This window comes from Pelmatolapia mariae, linkage group LG9 (genome assembly GCF_036321145.2).
Source record: "Pelmatolapia mariae isolate MD_Pm_ZW linkage group LG9, Pm_UMD_F_2, whole genome shotgun sequence".
In the NCBI taxonomy this organism is placed as follows: Eukaryota; Metazoa; Chordata; class Actinopteri; order Cichliformes; family Cichlidae; genus Pelmatolapia; species Pelmatolapia mariae.
In genome coordinates this window covers 199,943-222,242 of record NC_086235.1, presented here as the reverse complement: position 1 = coordinate 222,242, position 22,300 = coordinate 199,943, and the positions used below count along the sequence as shown (strand labels likewise).

General features: G+C 42.6%; 2 protein-coding genes across 2 annotated transcripts in view; one reads left to right on the top strand and one right to left on the bottom strand.

Moving 5' to 3' along the window:
* The window catches only part of LOC134634055 (NACHT, LRR and PYD domains-containing protein 12-like), a 44,558-nt gene extending 31,096 nt beyond the window's left edge, over positions 1 to 13,462 (top strand). Inside the window, exons 3-11 of the mRNA XM_063483092.1 lie at positions 1,998 to 2,227; positions 2,315 to 4,151; positions 8,515 to 8,688; positions 9,894 to 10,067; positions 11,389 to 11,562; positions 11,822 to 11,995; positions 12,831 to 13,004; positions 13,082 to 13,258; positions 13,396 to 13,462. Coding sequence (XP_063339162.1) covers positions 1,998 to 2,227; positions 2,315 to 4,151; positions 8,515 to 8,688; positions 9,894 to 10,067; positions 11,389 to 11,562; positions 11,822 to 11,995; positions 12,831 to 13,004; positions 13,082 to 13,258; positions 13,396 to 13,405 — 3,124 coding nt within the window. The 3' untranslated portion in view covers positions 13,406 to 13,462. The remainder of the gene's footprint in view (positions 1 to 1,997; positions 2,228 to 2,314; positions 4,152 to 8,514; positions 8,689 to 9,893; positions 10,068 to 11,388; positions 11,563 to 11,821; positions 11,996 to 12,830; positions 13,005 to 13,081; positions 13,259 to 13,395) is intronic.
* A 5,193-nt stretch (positions 13,463 to 18,655) lies between these two features.
* Positions 18,656 to 21,968, bottom strand: LOC135933586 (uncharacterized; the record flags this gene model as incomplete). The annotated part of the gene is made up of 2 exons (XM_065471693.1): positions 21,963 to 21,968; positions 18,656 to 20,989 (listed from the first exon to the last, which is right to left on the bottom strand). Coding segments are annotated over exons 1-2 (2,340 nt in total), but the record flags the coding sequence as incomplete, so codon positions are not given.
* Between the last annotated feature and the right edge of the window lie 332 nt (positions 21,969 to 22,300).

The following is a 22,300-nucleotide window of genomic DNA, read 5'->3' as shown; positions in this document are numbered from 1 at the left end:
GTGCTGTGCATGAAGTGTGATTTTATCGTGGGTGAAGCAAAACAGTAAAAGTCAGAGGGAGTTCATGATGATGTTTATGTGAAGCGTAGTTTGGATCTTCTTTTGCTTCTGGTTCAGTCAATATTGTTTGGAGAGAGATAAAACTAACAGCTTTAGAATCAGCGCAAAAAGGGCGTGAACACAAAGCGCGGACCCGCCGAAACATCAGAATCAGCCCCGACCGTGTCCGTGCAGTTGTTGTGCCAGAAAGTGATTGCCGTCCGCGGGAGCGCGCGCAGCCGCTTAAAGCTGCAGCGCCCGTCGGGTGAGAAAGTCACATCTCACTGATTCTGATCCGCGGGTCCGCGCTGTGTGTTTACGTCCTTGTGCAGAATCCGTGTTCCTGCTCTCATTTACTGTCTTAGCTGTTTGGTGGTTGTTGAAATTTTGTGAGGTTTCACCTGAGATTCTGGCGTTTCGGGCAAAATAAATTTATATTAAAAAATCGATTCAGGATTTTAATGAATCGATTTCACGTTATCCAAGCCAGAATCGATTTTAATCGATGAATCGATTATTAAAACCCACCCCTAATTATATTCTTAAACTTAGTTACAGCGCTTTCAGAAAGACATCTACTGTGATAAAGTCTACTCTCCACTGCTGTGTAATCAATCATTGTAAATGTAAATGTTATCAGGAAATGATCAGACAGGAGAGGGTTTTCAGGAAACACTGTTAAATGTTCAGGTTCTATGCCATATGTTAAAACAAGATCTAGAGTGTGATTAAAGTGGTGGGTGGGTTCTTTTACATTTTGAGAGAAGCCAATTGAGTCTAATAACAGATTAAATGCTATTTTGAGGCTGTCATTTTTAGCATCTACATGGATGTTAAAATCACCCACAATAATTATTTTATCTGAGCTGAGAACTAAATCAGATAAAAAGTCTGAGAAATCAGACAGAAAGTCTGTGTAAGGCCCAGGTGGACGATAGATGATAACAAGTAAGACTGGTTTCTGAGTTTTACAGCTGGGGTGGACAAGGCTAAGCATCAGGCTTTCAAATGAATTAAAAGTCTGTCTGGGTCTTTGGTTGATTAATAGGCTGGTGTGAAAAATTGCTGCCACACCGCCCCCTCGGCCTGTGCTTCGAGGTTTCTGGTAGTTAGAATGACTCGGGGGTGTTGATTCATTTAAACTAACATAATCATCCTGCTGCAACCAGGTTTCTGTAAGGCAGAGTAAATCGATTTGTTGATCAATTATTAAGTCATGTACTAACAGAGACTTGGAGGAGAGAGACCTAATATTTAATAATCCACATTTCACTGTTTTACTCTTTGGTTCAGATGTGGAGACTGTATTGTTCTTTCTTTGTGATTTTTTTTATGTTCAATAAAATGGTGGGTTTAATAAATTTGTCCATATTTTTAGAAATGAGAGCTGCTCCATCCAAAGTGGGATGGATGCCATCTCTCCAAACAAGAGCAGGTTTCATCCAGAAGGTTTGCCAATTATCTATGGAGCCCACATCCAGGTGTCATTACTGCCGACGTGAATCATAATTTTACTGAATTTACGTTTACCCTTAGCCAGCAGTTTTAAATTTCCCTCAGTGTCGCCTGCTCTGGCCCCTGGAAGACAATTGACTATGGTTGCTGGTGTCTCTAGCTTCACATGTCTGAGAACAGAATCGGCAATTACAAGAGTTTGACCCCCAGTGGGTGGAACAGGAAGTGAAACTCTACCGCAGAGAGAGCGAACCCCAAGTGACAGCGCCATCAAGAGCTTCCAGTCAGCTCTGGACTGATTGAAGAATAGTAACTATTGTGAGAATCACTTAAATACGTCAGAGCTTATGTGTGCTATCTTAGATTAAGTAAAAGTGCATTATTACATTTGGCAATACTATATAAAACATATTGATGCATGCTCAATCATCCAGGTAAGTAAATCCCTAAAAGTTGATTCTGTTCATCTGGACGTAGTTTTTATTTTTCCTGAATTTTCACAGAGACAATAACAGGAGTCCTGCTGGTGGAGGTCAGCAGCTGCCTATGTGTGCTTTGTGTCAGGATGTCCTGAAACATCCAGTTTCTACTAGCTGTGGACACTGGTTATGCAGACAACAAGCTGACTCATACTGGGACCAGTCTGCTTCATTAGAAGATGACTCCTGTCCCCATAATGGAGAGAGATCGAGCAATGGACTGCAGTCAACTGGACAGAGGAGCTGTATACATAGTAAGATTGAACATCTGTCTACTAATGGATTTTTCAAACATTAACGTTTTCTTCCTTTTTGGTCTTAAATATTATCACGTCTTTCAGCAGATGTTGGTCTGCAGGAGGCTTTAGATGAACATAAGATCAGTCTGAGGAGGAGATGTGAACGTGTGACTGAAGGAAGTGATGAAACAGGAAGTAGAACACTCCTCAACACCATCTACACTGAGCTCTACATCACAGAGGGACAGAGTGAAGAGGTTCATAGCCAACATGAGGTGAGGCAGCTGGAGACAGCTTCCAAGATGGATGCCCTCCATGACGCTCCAATCAGGTGCCAGGACATCTTTAAAGCCTTACCTGACCAACAGAGACCCATCAGAGTGGTTCTGACCAACGGCGTGGCTGGTGTTGGAAAAACCTTCTCAGTGCAGAAGTTCACTCTGGACTGGGCAGAGGGCTTGGAGAACCAACATGTCAGTGTGGTGGTTCTGCTTTCATTCAGGGAGCTGAACCTGATCAGAGATGAGCAGTACAGTCTTCTGGAGCTGCTCCATGTTTTCCATCCAACATTACAGAAGGTCACAGCAGAGAAGCTGGCTGTCTCTCAGCTTTTGTTCATCTTTGACGGCCTGGATGAAAGCAGACTTTCATTGGATTTCACCAACAGGAAGCTGCTGTCTGATGTCACACAGAAGTCATCAGTCAGCCAGCTGCTGACAAACCTCATCCAGGGGAATCTGCTTCCCTCGGCTCTCGTCTGGATAACTTCCCGACCTGCAGCAGCCAATCAGATCCCTCCTACATGTGTTGACAGGCTGACAGAAGTACGAGGCTTCACTGACGCCCAGAAGGAGGAGTACTTCAGGAGGAGATTCAGTGATGAAGAGCTGTCCAGCAGAATCATCTCCCACATGAAGACATCCAGGAGCCTCCACATCATGTGTAGAATCCCAGTCTTCTGCTGGATCACTGCTACAGTTCTGGAGCACATGTTGACTACAGAGCAGAGAGGAGAGCTGCCCAAGACCCTGACTGACATGTACTCACACTTCCTGCTGGTTCAGACAAAGAGGAAGAAGAACAAGTACCATGAGGGACATGAGACGAGTCCACAGGAGCTGACGGAGGCTGACAGGGAAGTTCTTCTGAAGCTGGGGAGGCTGGCGTTTGAACATCTGGAGAAAGGAAACATCATGTTCTACCAAGAAGACCTGGAGCAGTGTGGTCTGGATGTGACAGAGGCCTCGGTGTACTCAGGAGTTTGTACAGAGATCTTCAAAAGAGAGTGTGTGATCTTCCAGAAACCAGTCTACTGCTTTGTTCATCTGAGCATTCAGGAGTTTCTGGCTGCAGTCTACATGTTCCACTGTTTCACCAACAGGAAGACGGAGGTGCTGGAGGACTTCCTGGAAGATGAAATGAATGAAGAGGAGGAAGATGATGATGAGGATTATGATGAAGACTTGTATTACACATCTATAGCTGACTTTTTGCACATGGGCCTAAAAAAATCTCTTCAGAGTAAAAATGGCCACCTGGACCTGTTTGTCCGCTTCCTGTATGGCCTATGTCTGGAGTCCAACCAAATAATATTATGTGGTCTGCTGGGTCAGACAGAGAACAGTCCAGAAGTTATTGAGAGAATCATTAACAACTTGAAGGAGATGAAAGCTAAGTTTATTTCTCCTGACAGAATCATCAACATCTTCCACTGTCTGATGGAGATGAATGACCTCTCAGTACATCAGGAAATCTTGGATTTCTTAAAGTCAGAGAACAGATCAGAGAAGAAACTCTCTGAGATCCACTGCTCAGCTCTGGCCTACATGCTACAGATGACAGAGGAGGTTCTGGATGAGTTTGACTTGGACGAGTACAACACATCGTGGGAGGGTAGACTAAGGCTTATTCCGGCTGTGAGAAACTGCAGGAAGGCTCGGTGAGTCCAGATGTTAATATCATCCTAAAAACTGTAAAGATTCCATCAGCAGTCCGATATATACTCTAAGGTCTAGAAATATGTGAATGGTGACACATCTTTATAGGTTGTTCTCTTAACACTAAATTCGATTTAAAATGAAAATAGTGTGATAATTTCAGATTCTGAGCTTTAATTTGAAGTTTCAACAAAAACGTTTCATTCAATTTTGGTCATTTTCATACAAAATCTTCTTTTCTTAATGGTAAATAAGTAATTTTGTTAAAGCTCTTTGGAATAATTGAAGTCTGAACCTGTGGAGTATAGAATGGATTTCCTCCTGCCTTTGGTTTGCTCTTCAGCAGTGACATGCAGCTGCATAGGCTTCACATAAACGGGTTTTATATTCCTCCTGGGTCTGTTGAGTTTACACAGTATTGTAGATCACTGTCTATGTGTCTTGTGAAGCTTTGGTACATGTCAGTGACTGGGAGAGTAATATCTTCCTGTACATCTGACAGCTCTGTTGTGGTGTCATTTTTAAATAACATACTGTAAATAATAAACAGCCATGTATTGCTGTATTTAGAGGTGTCTTTTGTCCTTCCATCCATTATCTTGGAGGTTGATCTGACTTTCATGTGTCCAAAGAATGTTGTTTCAGAATTGATCAGCCTTTCTATTAATTTTTTTTTGTAAATTACTTGTTATGTTTTTTATGTTTTTGTCTTGAGGCTAACGAGTAGTTGAATGTTGTGCTTTGCTCTGTGAAGTTTTCTTTAGTAGTGTTGTTTACAGTCCGAATGGGCCAGGGGAAGAAGCTGTTTGTGAGTCTGGAGGCGCTGACCAAAGGCCAGTGGGTCAAACAGGTGATGGGCAGGATGTAAGGGGTCATATGTGATGGCCCTGGTTTTCTTGAGACAGGAGGATCTGGCGATGGGCTCCAGGGGTGGCAGATGGCAGCCAATGATTTTTTTTTTTTAGAGGGTATTAATTACCCTCTGTTGAGCCTTCATGTTCTCAGCTGTTGTCCCTGTGTACCAAACAACCAGGCAGTAGGAGAGCATGATCTCCACTGAGGACCGGTAGAAGGCCAGCAGCAGCTTCTGGTCCAGGTTATTCTTCCTCAGGACAAGGAGAAAGTGGCCAGGGGATCTGAAGATGGTCCAGTTTGATGATAAGGATGTCTGGGATTATGGTGTTGAACACTGAATTATAGTCCATCCTCATGTAACTCCTCTTTTCTCCCGATGGCTCAGTGCTCTGTGATGGTGATGGCATTCTCCATAGACCAATTTGCTCTGTGCGCAAATGGGTGGAGGTTAAGCGAGGGTGGTAGGCAGACTTTGATGGACTGAGAAACTATGCACTTAAACACTTCATGACCACAGATGTGAGGGCTGTAGATGTTTAGTCATTGAAGCTGTCTATTCTAGACTTTTTGGGCATAGTGGAAATGATGGTGGAGGCCTTCAGACAGGAGGGAACAATGGCATGAGTCAGGGAGAGGTTGAACAGCCTAGTGAGGATCTCTGTCAGTTGGTTCCCTCGAGTTGGTTGTTTGCTTCAGATACTTCCTTCTTGTCCTTTTTCCTCGTAACCTTATCTTGGCACTAAATTTAATGCCCTTCTTCTTTGGCTCTTGGAGGAGGCGGACGCATCTTCCACCCTCTCCCTCCCTTATCTTCCCTGCTGCTGCTTCTATGTCTTTGTCTAGTCTCGTCTAACTCTATCCCTCAAAGAGTTGCTCAGTCTTGTTCTCTAAAATCTAAAGAATTATGGATTTGATCAACTGGTCCCGTAACAGAATTGACACCCTCCTGGGCTTGGGAGAGCCCAATTGTCCTGCGGACATGTTTGCTGCCGGATACTAGATGGTCGGTTGCGTCATGTGTTTGGCGACACTCTTGATGGAGGACATTGAACGACATCTATCAATGGGGAACCACAATAACAGATTTCTGGCTGATTGGAGCTGGCTCGGACCTGGCTTATCGGAGAACAAGAAGCGGCTACAGCTGTTCAAAATCACATAAGGCTGGCCGACATGATAGATGATTGGCAGGACTGTGAGTACTCAGACTGTGTTTTGAACGCAATATGGATAAGATCTTGGAGAAGAACAACGGGAATTGAGAGAATTGGGGACCAGTGATGGACATTAGACCAACTGTAAAAATTGGATGCAGTTGTTCGCACTAAACCCAAACATTCACCATCTTCACTCATGCAACTATCCCAGTGGCGCCAGCTGAAGGCTTGCCAAGGTCGAAGCTGACTAGAACAACAAAATTCTCCATGATAACAGGATTGTTGTCAGAAGTCTTTGGCCCTCCTTCAAGGCCACCTGGGTCCACTGGGGACTGTTGACCTTCGCTTAACCGGGCGTGGTGACACTTTCTCTCAGCTGAGCACGGGATACACACACACACACACGCACACGCACGAAACATGTACACTGATACTGATATGCCCTCACTATCACCCCCCCTCCCCCGAATCCAACGCCTCCTCCCACGCTTTTGTTCCCTCCCGGGGAAGATGGCGGGTCGACTGGACCAGCGCAGACATTCTGCAGGACCAGATGCACTGTCTACACCGGCTGTCTCTTACCCTTACCCACCCCTCTTGCCCGTCTTGTGTTTCTATGGTGTCTTGACAGTCATGTGCTTTTTGTGCTGGGGTGTTTTTTTTCTGTTCTCAAACTGTTCTCCCATTAGGAGCTCAGTCTGAGTGGAGTTTTTTTTTTCTCCTCTTCTGACCTCATGTTATGTATTTTCGTTGTTTTTTCCTATCAGCCTACCTCTCTGACATGTCTTCCCAATGTGATGTTTGTGTAAAGTTTGGTCAGAAGGTTCCTTTGTAAGTGCGCATGCGCCATTAGCGTGCTGCCTGCTGTAACCTATAATTTCCTTTGGGATTAATAAAGTATTCTGATTCTGATTCTGATTAAGAAAAATAAATAAATAAATAAATAAAACAGTGGGGGTTGGACTCTTGATTAGAGCGTATGTATCCAGTAAGGGTCCCCAGGCTAGGCCCCTCTAATTCCCAAGCCTGTGTAAGATGTGTGAGATATATATAACTGAAGCCTGGCTTGGATATTGCCTGGATTAACAAGTTACATGTCAGGTGTCCAGGAACCAGGACACGGTGATCAGAAGTGATCTACTGGAACAAGTAAGCATAAAGGGGTCAAGGGATGAGAATAGGAAGATATAACATGAAGAGTATGTGGGACCTGTGGAATCTTTACCACCTGGCAAGGGGGAGAAAGGATGTAAAGTAAGCGGGGTGATGTCATTATCCCCACCCTCTGAGATTGGGTACCAAGTCCCAAGAACATCTGGGCATTGAAGGTGTTGAGTGTGAGAGCAGGATTATGACTAAGCTGGAAACCTGGATCCTCCATGGCTGATTACCAAGACTGTAGGAAGTGTCCTTTGAAGGTTCAAAATGGGATACATCCCCAAAGGTGGTTGAGAATGACGAGCAGAGATCCTGTGGCTAACCAGCTGGACATGGTGTCTGTCTGTGTGAATGGTTAGATTGCTTTCTTTTCACTGAAAGGGAAAGCATATAATACTTATTGTATTTTTAGCACATGATAGTAAAAAGATTCTCCCAGCCTCATGTGTCCCAAGACAAATCCTTGACAATGTCTGCTTTCCTTTAACTGATTTTTAACAAACTTCGTTATTTCATAACTTATTTACTCTTCTTTGTTTTTCATCACGATCTCATAGTTGCTGTGCATGATATTAATTTCCTAATATTCTGTATAGTTTTCTCAATAAAAATGTATATGGACAAATTTCTTACATTCTTATGTGCACATACCCTAATTCTTAATAATATAAAAATTTTATATATATATATATATATTATACAGTCTGATGGCACATAAATGCACTGAAAGTTCGTTCTAACGTGCAGTAACCGGTGTATGTACTAAATGATAATAAGTTGGCTATTCTATTCTATTCAATTCTATTCTATTCTATTGTAGTATAAGGCCCTTACCAGCCACTAGTGGCACTTTACCTTTAATTGCTGTTCATTGTAGGGATAAGGTATCTATCTTTCTATAGCTCAATTACCTTTATGATGTTCCATCCATTCATTCTCTTCCACTTATCCTTTATAATGTGTATTTATTATTATTAATGCACTAACAAACATGACCGTGAGAGGCCACAGTGGGTAGGTAGGTGTCCGTTGACATCCACTCACTTTGGTCTTCCATGAGATAAATATGACTCAACAGTTATGAGTGCTCCACAGTGCACTTTTTGAACTTTCCATTTACAGTGATTGCCATTTTTGTTTTCTGTCCTTAGTATTTATGATAAGTCCCTGACTTCCATTATTTCTTCAATCTCAGACTTTCTGAATGTTGGCTGTCAGAGACTCACTACAAAGTTGTGGCCTCTGCCCTGAAGTCTGACCCCTCCCACCTGACGGAGCTTGACCTGACAGGAAGTAAACTGCAGGATTCAAGACTGAAGCAGCTGTCTACTGGACTGGAGAGTCCAAACTGTCGACTTAAAACACTTTTGTTAGTTCAATTTTGCCTTTGAACCTCATAAATCACAACTTTTAGTCACAAATAACTTTTTAGTGGTGATTTAGGGCTGTGTGGAAACCTGTGTTTAAGACTTTCAATTTTAAAACATAGTGTATCCAGAAAGTATTCACAGTGCTTCACTTGCACATTTTGTCATCTTACATTCCAAAAGTGATTAAATTCATTTTTTCACCTCAAAATTCTATATACTTTGTTGAAGCACCTTTGGCAGCAATTACAGCCTCAGGCCCTCTTGGGTATAATGTTACAAGCTTGGCACACCTATTTTTGAGTAGTTTCTCACATTCTTCGTTGTAGAACCTCTCAAGCAACATCAGGTTAGATGGGTAACATCACTGCACGGCCATTTTCAGATCTGAAATTGGGTTTAAGTCTGGGTTCTGGCTCACAGAGGGGTCCTGTAGCCACTGCTGCAGCAAAACCACAGAAATGTCGAAAACATGATGTTTCCACAACCGGCACGTTGTTGTTGCTGTCATTGCTGCTGCTGCTCGTCTCCTCCCACACTCTGCTCCTGAGTCTTGGCGTGCTGCTTAAACAGGGAAGGCATGATTGAACAATGGTTACTAGCTCTTGACCTCCCTTGACCATCCTTGCTCAGTAGACGTACTCAAAGGACATCCTCCGTGTCACAGGGAAGCTGAGAGCTGCTACCTGGGCCCCCTCCCACCAGCAATGTCAACAGCCGAAGCAACCACTGTGTGGGTGGCTGCCAGGTGATGTTGCCACCACCAGCACATTGTTGCTGTCATTGCTGCCGCTGGTTCTGTCCTCCAACTCTCCACTCATTTGAGTCCCGACGTACTGCTTAAATAGGGCAGGCATGATTAAACCAAGGTTACCAGCTGTCTACCATCCTCTCCTGGCAATGCCCCCAAAACCGACTGCACTGCTGGAAAAAGTGAAGCCCTGAATATTTTCTGGATGCACTTCAAATTACTTTTAATCGTTTCTAGTTTTGGTTTGAAAATACATTACTTTTTGTGCTGTGAGTAGTATTCTTCTTGAAATTGTGCAGGCAAATATACAAAAAAAGTCCTCAATTTATTTGTTGTACGTTTGTTACAATATATAGATCAACTTCTATTACTGATCAGTGAAGCAGATTTGAGTAATTTTACATGATAATAATTTTAACCAAACCTTTTCTGCTTGGTATTATTCTGTAACAACAGACTTGCTAACTGTGGACTAACAGAGATCAGTTGTGATTCTCTGGTCTCAGCGCTGAAGTCTAACCCCTCCCACCTGAGAGAACTGGACCTGAGCAGAAACAACCTGCAGGATGTAGGAGTGGCAGGACTTTCTGCTAGATTACAGAGTCCCGACTGGAGACTAGAGACTTTGAGGTCTGAAACAATATTTAGATGTTTTTTTTAATGATATGCATGAAGTAATTTTATTTGTTTTCTAAAATGGTAACTAAGAGGTACTGTATACCCAAAACCAAAAGCCTGGAATTTGATGCACATGCTGGCAAAAGTTTGTGTTTATACAAATACGTCTTTTTGGAAGACTCTATCACATGAATGTATTAGTTGACAATGGTTGGTTTGCTTTAATGAAAAATATTATTCACAGTTTTTTCAAATTGCCCAAAAGCATAAAACAAGAAGAAAGGTGGGAAAATGGAAGATTTAACCTTAACATAAATAAATAAACAAACAAATAACAATAAAAACATGCAATTCAATTCAATGCAATTTTATTTACAGAGCACCAAATCAAAACAAGAGTTTTATATTGTAAGCTAGACCCTACAATAATACATGCAGAGGAAAAAAACCCAACAATCATATAACCCCCTATAAACAAACACGTTGGTGACAGTATAAAAGAAAAAGTCCCTTTCAACAGCAAAAGAATCATCTTCTGCAACTGGTTGGGGAAAGAGAAGCAAGACTTTACAGACATGCTGTGGAAGAGAGCCAGAAATTTATAATAACTAACTATTCAATGCAGATAGGTCTATTAACACATATTGGGAGAGAGAAGGGTGAGTCAAGAAGAAACACCCAGTGGAAATCCCCCAGCAGCCTGTGCTGTGCCTATGCTGCAATAGGTTATTGCAGCATAACTAATGGAGGATTCAGGGTCACTTGATCCAGCTCTAACTATATGCTTTAGCAAAAGGAAAGCAAAGGAAATTTTGAAGCCTAATCTTGAAAGTAGAGATAGTGTCTGTCTCCTGAATCCAAACTGGAAGCTGGTTCCATAGAAGAGGGGCCTGAAAACTGAAGGCTCTGCCTCCCATTCTACTTTTAAATACTCTAGGAACAACAAGTAAGCCTGCAGTGTGAGAGGGAAGTGCTCTAATGGGTCAATATGGTAATATAAGGTCATTAAGATAAGATAAGGGGCCTGTTAAGAAAGCAGTTCTACATATTTGTTTAGTATATGCACTGAAGGACATATCCTGGTCAAAAATGAATCCAAGGTTCCTCATAGCATTACTGGAGGCACAGTTAATGCCATCCAGAGTAAGGATCTAGTTAGATACCATATTTCTAAGATTTTCAGGTTTGGTATCTTTTCATGTGTGAATTGGATGGGTTGTTATCGACATCTGGTGAGATCTCATGTCAAAAGAACCTTTTTGAAAAATATTTACTTAGAAAATTTGTTGTTGTATTTTTGATATTTTTTCCTTTTTTTCTTTTATAAACTCAGACTAAGGTGCTGCAGTTTGTCAGAGATCAGCTGTGTTCATTTAGGCTCAGCTCTGAAGTACAATTTGTGCTATCTGAAGGAGTTGGACCTGAGTCAAAACGAGCTACAGGAATCAGGAGTGGAGCAGCTTTCAGCTGGACTAGAAAGTCCAAAATGTAGACTGGAAACCTTGAGGTCTGTGTTTGACAGTGTCACATATCTATAATCTCATCCAAAGTAATCTAGAATTAATTTTCCTTTATAGTAACCTTTATTCGATAATTCTAAATGTAAAGAATTAATAATAATTCTTCAGATTGTTCTGCAGTGACTTGACTATACCCAGACTCACCAGACAATTAGAAAAGTCAGGACCACTAATCTGCTGCCAGAAACATTACATGACGAGCAAAAATCTGTGACTGAATTGTAAATAAATGTACTGTAATTTCAGACTTAATCACTGTGAACTACCAGGAAGCTGCTGTACATTTCTGGGCTCAGTTCTGAAGTCAGTCTCTTCCTGTCTGACAGAGCTGGACTTGAGCCACAACAAATTGCATGATTCAGGAGTAAAACTTCTGTCTGCTGGGCTGGAGAGTCCAAACTGTAGCCTGAAGACTTTAAGGTAAAAAATCTAATTTCTCCTTTTGTAGAGTCTGAATCCCAGGAATAATTATTTTGCATATATATATCACCTACTGCTGCGCAATCCAATACAATGGTCCCTCGTTTATCGCGGGAGTTACATTTTAAAAATAGCCTGCAAAGTAGTCAGCTTTATTTCTTACAATTATTATAGATGTTTTAATGCTGTAAAATCCCTACACATTTCTCAGATAGGAATGACCATTTTCACACTTTTCTCTCTGGTTTAGACACTCTCAAAGTTCAAACCATCATAGAAGAATAGGTCCAGTATTATAGAATGAAACAAAAGCTCAAACCCTGTTTTCATTTCCAGAACATGTGAAGAGAGCAGCTGTGAGAGAATTCGACATTAATGAATCAATGGTAGGGAAGTAGAGAAAGCAAGAAGAATGAATTGAGTAAAGTTTGACTTATCTGGCTGTTTTTGTTTCGTCTTATACTCCAGTGTGCCTTATGGTCTGAAAAATACGGTAACTTCTACCTTCCTTTAACATGTCCAGAAGTCCTACTTTTTGTGCGATGGTTAGTATCGTCCTCTGCCTTTTGGGTGCTACCACAGGTGCTAGCGATCAAAGATTTATGTAAATTTGACAAGCTGAACGCATTCTGTACTGTACAGGAGACGCGGAATGAGATTGATTGACAGTGATCTATAGCCATTTACGTCACAGAACACAATGCGCTGTTAAAAAAAAAAAAAAAGCATGCAAAATTGCACAAAAAATCCGCGAAAGAGTGAGGGCATGAAAGGTGAACTGCGTTATAGCGAGGGGCCGCTTTATTGTATTTTTTTTTTTTTTATATTTCCATAGGCTGAAGGACTGTCTGATTATGGAAAATGGCTGTGCTTCTTTGGCTTCAGCTCTAAAGTCGAATCCCACCTATCTGAGAGAGCTAGACCTGAGTCACAACAAACTACAAGATTCAGGAGTAAAGCTTCTGTCGACTGGGCTGTCGACTCAAAACTCTAGACTTAAGACTCTAAGGTATAAAATCTAATTTCCCTCTGTGGAGACTATAAAAAACAGCAGTCACTGTTAAATAAAAATCTTTCCTTCTACAGGATAAAGGACTGTCAGATTACAGATAAAGGCTGCGATTATCTGGTCTTAGCTCTTAACTCGACCCAATGTCCCCTGAGAGTGCTAGATCTGAGTTTGAACAAGTTAAAGAAAACTGATGAAGAACTGAAGCTGATGTTTGGGTTTCTGAAGACATGTCACTTAAAGACTCTGGTCAGGTCAGTAAAGTAATAGACTAGCCTATTTTGGACAGATTTCAAAACTAGCCACCAACAGAAAGTCGTTAGTCAAATGTTTATTTTGAATAATTTCTCAGTTGACCCAATGGATCAATTTGTTGTGTTGATCCATACAGGTTTACATGAACCTGGAGTATGGAGGAGGAGACATCCTTCATTAAGCTGCCTATCACCACCCTGAGTTCATATTCAAACATCCTAGAATTACTTATTATTTTATTTTGTCTTCCTTCCCTTAGATAGTCATTTGATGTCTTTATTTAAATTTATGAAGGCTTTCATTCGATTCAGTGAACTACAGTCGTAAGGTCTATAAGAAGATGTGAATGCAACATTATGGGAAATCCCTACTGTGACCAACTACACCCTACACCTTGTTGGCAGTGATCACTACTATGCTTGGCTACAAGATAAACAGCCACAAGAAGCAGTACTTTTAATGGAAAACGAAACCAGAGGCCAAGATCAATGTAGCATGGAGGGCAGTTAGCCAACTTTCAGAACTGCACAAAGATGTGATGTAAAAAGGAATGCTAGGTACAGCAAGCTGCCAATACCTGAGGCCTTAGAAACTGCCAAGCAAAGACTCATTCACTTGAAATGGTAAACCAGAGAGATAGAAGCCGTTATAATAAACAAGATGTTCTACACTGAACCATCCAACGTGTATGCTCAGATGAACAATATGAGAACATCCCCACCAAGGCTGGAGACAGAACAATATTGGAAAACCTTATGGGAGAACAGGATCCAGTAACATCACAGTTGTAGACATCCAACACAGAGTATCAAGCATAAAGAGTTGGACAGCACCAGCCTCTGGCATGATTCCCATGTACTGGTTAAAGAAGCTAAGTGCACTCAATGAGCGACTGTCAGCACAAATTGAACCAGATGCTAATGAACGAAAGTGGAACCAGCTGCTAATGGTGAAACACAACCATAAAAGCTAATCGAACAGTGGACAGTCCTGATCCCCAAGGGTCCTCAGAAGGGATCTGTCCCATCGAACTACCAGCCAATAACCTGCCTCAGATTTTCAGTACCACATGGAAGCTCCTGTCGGGCATCATAGTGGCTAAGATGAACAGGCATATGGCTCAAGACAGGCAGAGATAGGAATTGGCAGAAACACCAGAGTGGAAAACTCAACACCACGCACATGGAGCTACATGTCAGTAGCTATTCTCCACCGTGAACTATGTTAAAAACAAACACCGCTCATGCCTCACAGACGACAGCTTACAGTCCTGCGTAAAGATGAAAGTGACTTCGTAGAGCCACGATTTGCAGACGCTGTGCTCAGAGGTTCAGGAGCAGAAGTTCCATTGTAAACATACCACGGCAGACCCGCTGCTTTTCAGCATCTCTTTATTGACCACTTTTCACACACGATTGTTGTATGCATACAGCCGGCTGTAGCTTTTCAGCTCACAGCCCGACAACACAACAGCAGAGAGAGCACAGACTTTAAGGCGGCGAGGCGTGATTGCGGGTGCCGCTCAGGTGCGTCCGCCTCCCCTGCAGCGGCACTGCAGACCACGCCCCGCCACACACATTAACCAGGTAAAATACATATTTAGGCAGAATTTTGCAAATATCTATTTTTCATTTTTTAGCAGCATAGTGCTTTTTTTCCAATTACTTTTTAAAAATCAGGTCAAGGCTCCAAAAGCCCAAAGGCGATATAAGGGTGGCGGCTCACAACAGTTTTTGTTTGCTACATGGATCGTTTTAGTTCAGCTGGGTGTCTTTCCGTTTGTTATATTTCTTTAAGAATTCAAAATGTGTTAATTACATAAATAAAATGTAATTTTCTCTGTAGCACTTCAAGGATTTCATAAGCAACACACTTTAGTTGCTCTGTGGATTCTTTTAAAAAGCAGTTAAAAACTTTTCTGTTCAAACAAGCCTTTTGTTGATCTACGTATTTTATATTCTTTACAATATTTACATTTCATCTTTTACATTGTGTATAATGTCTATTGATTGTATTGTTTATTTAAATATTTGTGTACAGCGCTTTGTGACTGCCTGTCTGTGAAAAGCGCTTAATAAATAAACTTTACTTACTTACTTACTTACTTTAGTTGTTCACACAAAGCATAAAGGTAAAAAAAACAATATATACAGTGTTATCTTCGTTTTAGATGTCAAAAAGTATTTGCGGCTCCCAGTTTTTTCTTTTGCGTGGAAACCAGGTCCAAGTGGCTCTTTGGGTGTCAAAGGTTGCTGACCCCTGGCCTAGAACTATACAACATCAACAGGACCCTAAGAGCTTTCATCAGGAATTCAGTGGTAATGTTGTAAACAACAATGCAGAACAACTTCAAGCCGATTACACAGGTCACCATCAAGTGCATGATTTACCAAGGCAATTTAAATGTTATCTGGAAATAACTAGGCAAGAGAGGGTTTTTCAAGAAAAATTCTTAAATGTTCATTTTCTATGCCATATGTTAAAACAAGATCTAGATGTAGGCACTCAACAACAAATACACGTAGATTACTTAATTTAATAGACTACTCATGCAGTAAAAACATTGAAACCATAATATTGTCTCTTGATGCAGAAAAAGCATTTGACAGAGTTAACTGGAAATTTCTATTTGCAACTTTACACAAATTTGGTTTTGGAACCTCTTTCATAAACTGGTTAAAAATATTATATAATTCCCCAACAGCATGTGTCAGAACAAATGACCAAACATCCTCCAGCTTCTGTCTCCTGAGGGGCACCAGGCAGGGATGCCCACTCTCCCCTTCACTGTTTGCAATTTTTATTGAGCCACTAGCAGCAGCAATTAGACAGGCTACAACAATTAAGGGCATAAAATGTAAGAATGTAGAACATAAAATCAGCCTTTATGCGGATGATGTGTTACTTTTCCTCCAAAACTCACAAACCAATATCTCTGGGGTGATTGCATTGATAAATTCTTTCTCAAGAGTCTCAGATTATTCAATTAACTGGTCAAAATCTACAGTTCTTCCGATTAATTGCTCCTTCCATAATTCTTCTCCTACACCACTGCAATCTGGAAATATAAAATATTTAGGTATTAATGTCTCTCCTAAGCTTTCAGAATTAACTAAATTAAACCACATCCCGCTTTTAAAGACAGTAGAAAGCGATCTGGCTAGATGGAAATCTTTACCCATATCACTCATGGGAAGGGTCGCCGCTATAAAAATGATGGTCTTGCCAAAAATAAACTATTTGTTTTCAATGATCCCAAATAAGCCATCACAAGATTGGTTCAGATCTCTAGACTCATATATTTCTAAATTCCTTTGGAAAGATAAACCCCCACGTATCAGCTTAAAAACATTACAAAGGACCAAGGATAAAGGAGGATTAGATCTGCCTAACTTTAATCACAATTTTTTAGCCAACAGGCTTCAGTTCATCTCTAGATGGTTTAAACACACCTTCTTAGATGAACCTTGGATAGATGTAGAACAGGCACTATGTAATAATCTAGAAATTTCAGACCTACCATTTATCAGCTCAAACATCAAAAGACATGAATGCTTTAAAAGCATCAACATCAGCTCTTCTCTGACAGCATGGTGGGAGTTTCTAAAAATGACAGAGTCCTCATTAATCCCATGCAAACGTACACCTATCTGGAACAATCCGGACATATTACAAAACAATAATATGATAAACTTTCCAGATTGGAGTTGCAAAGGAATTAAATACTTGGAACTGTAAAGGAATTTCTTTTACTTATGTACTAATCACATTATTTTATTGTATAATGCCTTGGTGCCACTGGATTTTAACATGTCTGACACCCATACTGTAAGAGGGAAGTTGGGGGGGAGCAGACCACTCCACAGGAAGAGTCTTTTGTCTCTTCAAGGATTCTGGGAGGTAGCAAGGGAGTGTGAACCTTAAGGTGTGAAACAGCTGTGTACTGCCTTTTGTTCCTGGAGAAGGTATTTAAACTGAGAGCCATGCTAGGCTCAGTGAGAACTCTGCTGACCGTCTGTCCCGCGGACATGCAGGGGCTCCATCAAGCTTGGTTGTCCGTTGTCTTTGTGTGTCTGGATTAAAGAATGTTGGCTACCGCTCACCGCTCGTCTGCAGGCTTTATTTAAGTGGAAAACTTCCACAACAGAATGGCGCTGCGAGCAGGGTGGTCCGTGTGGTCGCTGAACAACGGTTCTGTGGACGGGCTGATCACCCCTGAGGAAAAAGCTGCCTTTGTCCTACAAGCTGTTGAAGCGAAGGAAATGGAGGAGTCACGGAGCCGTGTGTTTCAGCCACCACCGAGACTATCGACTTTGAGGGGACTCCTGCAGATGGGTGAGTTGTAGCTAACTTGTATACAGTCATGGAGAGTTTTTTGTCTGGCCGAGAGGGGGAACGCTGGCCGACTCCGGAGTTCGAGTCTCCGGAGGGAAAATCCTGGCGGTTTGAGGCCCCAGGCTTGTGTTGGGAACGGCCCATCACAAGGACAGTGGCTCGAACACGTTGTTGTTGGGGAGAAGCCGGCCCAGACCTGTGTTCGGTCCAAGTACGTCACAAGGACAGCGGTTCGGGTACACTGTCAGGGACAGGAAAATCCTGGTGGTTTGAGACCCCAGGCTTGTGTTGGGAACGGCTCATCACAAGGACAGTGGCTCGAGCACGCTGTTTGGGAGAAGCCGCCCGGGCCTGTGGTCAGTCCAAGTACGCCACAGGAACGGCGGTTCGGGTACACTGTCGGGAATCATTTCTGCATACTACAGTGCGTGAAATGACGGTATTTTAGCACTTTTCTGCCGGTAAGGGAAGAAGGCCATTGCAGAGGACGCTCTGAATGTAAAGGGAAACTGGATCCAGTAAAGCAGCAGGCCTTCCACCAGGCGGCCAGGGACAAAACTCAATGACTGTATGTTAAGAACTGTGGGTAATAGTATGTTGTGAGATGAAAGAGAATGGTTGTGTGGGAAAAGTTGATTTGTGTGTAAAAACTTTGAAAAATGGGGTTCAAAATGTTGAAAAAAAAAAAAAAAAAAAAAGAGAGGAGTGTAGAAATGTGTGTAAAAGTTGTTTCCAACTAGCGGGAGAGGGTGGTACTGCAGGCTAAGGAGCTTGGAAAGAAAAGCGTCTGGACTTCTTTAAGTTGCTTGAAGACGTTTCACCTCTCATCCGAGAAGCTTCTTCAGTTCTAAGGTCAAATGGCCGAGAGTCCCAGATTTAAACCCAGTGGGAGTATCCCCCCAAAGAGGGACAAAGGACCCCCTGGTGATCCTCTAATCACATGAGCCAAGGTGTGAAAGCGGGTGTGGGACCTAATCAGCCAGGGTTTCGGGTGAGCTCATTGTTAAACCTGGCCCCACCCTATCATGTGAATTCCTGAGGTCAGATGGCCCAGGATGTGAGTGGGCGTTAAGGCGTCTGGGAAGGGATCTCAAAACTGGATTATAGATGGCAGACAATTGGTGTCGTAAACCACCGCCTCTGTTCAAAGATGGTCGCTCACAGTGGACATAGATGGCCTCTTTCACTCCTCTTTCAAACCATCTGTCCTCTCTGTCCAAAATGTGAACATTGGCATCCTCGAAAGAGTGACCTTTATCCTTAAGATGCAGATGGACTGCTGAGTCTTGTCCTGTGGAGGTGGCTCTTCTATGTTGTGCCATGCGCTTGTGAAGTGGCTGTTTGGTCTCTCCAATGTAGAGGTCTGGGCATTCCTCGCTGCACTGTACAGCATACACCACGTTGTTAAGTCTGTGTTTTGGAGTTTTGTCTTTCGGGTGAACCAGTTTCTGTCTGAGTGTGTTGCTGGGTCTGAAGTACACTGGGATGTCGTGCTTGGAGAAAACTCTCCTGAGTTTCTCTGATACACCGGCTACATAGGGGATGACAACGTTGTTGCGTCTGTCTTTCTTATCCTCCCTCGCTGGTGTCTGATCTTCTTTTCTGTGCATCTTTGCTGACTTCATGAACGCCCAGTTAGGATAACCGCATGTTTTGAGTGCTTCCTTTACGTGTGTGTGTTCCTTCTTTTTTCCCTCAGGCTTAGAGGGAACATGTTCTGCCCGGTGGTGTAGGGTCCTGATTACTCCAAGTTTGTGTTCCAGAGGGTGATGGGAGTCAAAGAGGAGGTACTGGTCCGTGTGTGTGGGCTTCCGGTAAACTTCAATGTTGAGGTTGCCGTTTTCTTCAATGTGCACAGCGCAGTCCAGGAAGGGCAAGCAGTTGTCCTTTGTGTCTTCCCTGGTGAACTTGATGTTTTTATCCACGGCGTTAATGTGCGCAGTGAAGGATTCCACTTCTTGTGTTTTGATTTTGACCCAGGTGTCGTCTACATATCTGTACCAGTGGCTGGGTACTCTCCCTTTAAAAGAGCCAAGAGCCTTTCTTTCCACTTCCTCCATGTAAAGGTTGGCTACAATAGGTGACACGGGGGAGCCCATGGCACAGCCATGTTTTTGTCTGTAGAAACCCTCGTTGTACTTGAAATATGTAGTGGTGAGGCAGAGGTCTAACAGTGTGCAGATCTGATCGGGTGTGAAGTTGGTCCTGTCCTCCAAGGAGCTGTCTTCTTGTAATCGTTTTCTGACAGTCTCCACAGCCTCCGTGGTGGGTATGCAAGTGAAGAGAGAGACTACATCAAAGGACACCATGGTTTCATCTGGATCCAGGGTAAGTTTCTGGACCTTGTCGGTGAAATCGGTGGAGTTCTTGATGTGGTGTGGGGTGTTCCCCACCAGAGGTGCAAGGATGGTAGCAAGGTGTTTCGCAATGTTATAAGTGGCTGAGTTTATGCTACTGACTATGGGTCTGAGAGGGACACCATCCTTGTGGATCTTAGGAAGTCCATAAATGCAGGGTATGGCATCCCCTGGATAAAGGCGGTGATATGTGAGGCGGTCGATGATTTTGTCCCTTTCAAGGTCTTGAAGGCAAGCTATAACTTTCTTTTTGTAGCTGCTTGTGGGGTCTCGCTTTAAGGCTTCGTAGGTATTGTTGTCACTGAGGAGAGTAGTGATCTTTGTGTGGTAATCCGTTGTGTTTAGGACCACGGTGCACCTTCCCTTATCCGCTGGTAATATAGTGATGTTGTGGTCTTTGCTCAGGGAAGCGACGGCCTTCTTTTCTTGTAATGTGAGGTTAGACGGAGGGACTTTGGCACTGGAGAGGGTGGCTGAGACTTTCATCCTGATTTGCTCTGCTTCTGTCTGTGATAATTTGTTGATCCGTATGGCAGTTTCTGTGGCTGTGATGAGGTCCACTATGGGCAACTGTTGCGGAGCAATGGCAAAATTGAGTCCTTTGGCTAATACGTTCTTTTCAGGTTCAGTGAGCTTCCGGTCTGAAAAGTTCTTCACCCATTTTTCCTGACTGTCCTCAGGTGTATGTTCTTCTCTGAGTTGTGTAGATTCAGACTGAGGAGTGAGTGTTTTTGAAAGCAAGGTGTGGAATTTCCTGCATTGTCTTTCTTTTCCTTTAGAGTGTTGGGCCCGCTGAGCCTTGTCCACAAACTTGTAAACCTCTTCTAGGATTGGAGAGGGTAGAAGGGTTTCCAGTTCCTGCAGAGTCTGGCTGATCTTGATCTGGAGGGCATCTATAGTGAAATGGACCTGTCTTATCCTTTCACTTAGAAGGTGATTTTGTGCTCTCTGTAGAATCAAGTCTGCTCTGTGTCCCCTGACAGTGGATCCAGGGCGCAGGCTCTTTGGAACAACTCTGCTTTGTCTGCCTGCAGCACCCTAGGGGAGCTGCAGGCCACCAGCTCCCCTAGGGTGGAAACACAAAAATTTATTTTTTAGCAAACTTGTTGATGAAAATAAGCAAAAAAAAATAGGAAGGGGGTTTGATGTTTTTCAATGTAGAACAACTACAATCTCTCTGGGTTTTTAAGAAAGGGGAGTTCAGAATCAAGAGAGGAGATGTGTTGTTTTAAGCAATGAGAAGAATGATCAAAATGTCTCAGTGTGTCACTTGCAGGTGAAGAACAGACCCGGATCAATTTTCCACGTGCAGCAGTCAAATTATAGGTCAACACCATTAGAAACACTCAAGCCAAGTTCTGGCTGAATTGTTTTACAGCTTAACTTCCATGTGTTTGTCACCCTGAGAACACAAGCTCCAAGAATCTCTCCCTGAAGACAAGAAATGCAGTTCCAGAACAACGAGATGGATATCAAGAGCTCACAGCAGTATCCTGAGCAGTGAAGAAAAGGTCCAGCAGCAGCTGTGCAAGACAGCGACAGCAAGGAGAAAAATGGCATCATCATGACTGGATGGATGGATGTGCATTTCCAACGAGCTGCAACTTCACTGTGTGTGAATGGACCATTGAAAAGACTTGACTGAGTTGGACATTTGCCACTTTTGGAGCAAAATGGCAAGATGAGACAGTGGAAAACACAGGACAAAGCTGAAAGACAACTGACTCTCACTGGACTGCTGCAAGGGGGTAGAGACGAGATGAGACCACAGTGGAAGGAGCAGGGGAGAACATGGCTGTTTTAGTGTGGGAAATGAAATTTGGGTTTAGGAAACTGGGAAGAAAAAACGACTGCCTTGCGTGGAGAATTGAAAAGTGTCTGGAGCACCGCAAAGAGGAGAGGTACACAAAAATTACACAAACAGAAAAATGCATTAATCCTACTAACACAAACACACATGCAATGAAGCTCATGAAGATCAAACAGTATTTTAAGCATGCATTGCTGTTACCATCATCTTGTCTGGTTCACTTAGTGGGTTAAGAAGTGATACATAGACTAGTGAACTAGTATTATTTTTGGGGAAGGATGATTGAATCATTGCAGAAGTGAACAGAATGCTGCAGGGGGGTCAGATGAGTGGAGACTAATAGATTATTGAGTTTCTTGTTTCTGATGTGTGGGGGAGGTCTTATCATGGCACACGTCTGGGTACACGGGGGAAAACAAAACTCATTATCTAATAGAATATTGTTGTGTGAGGTGTGTGACTGGTGGATGAAAGTTTTGGGGATTTACTTGGCTGATGCATTTTCTTTGCATTTTCTTTTGGTTCCACTTTTAACCTAC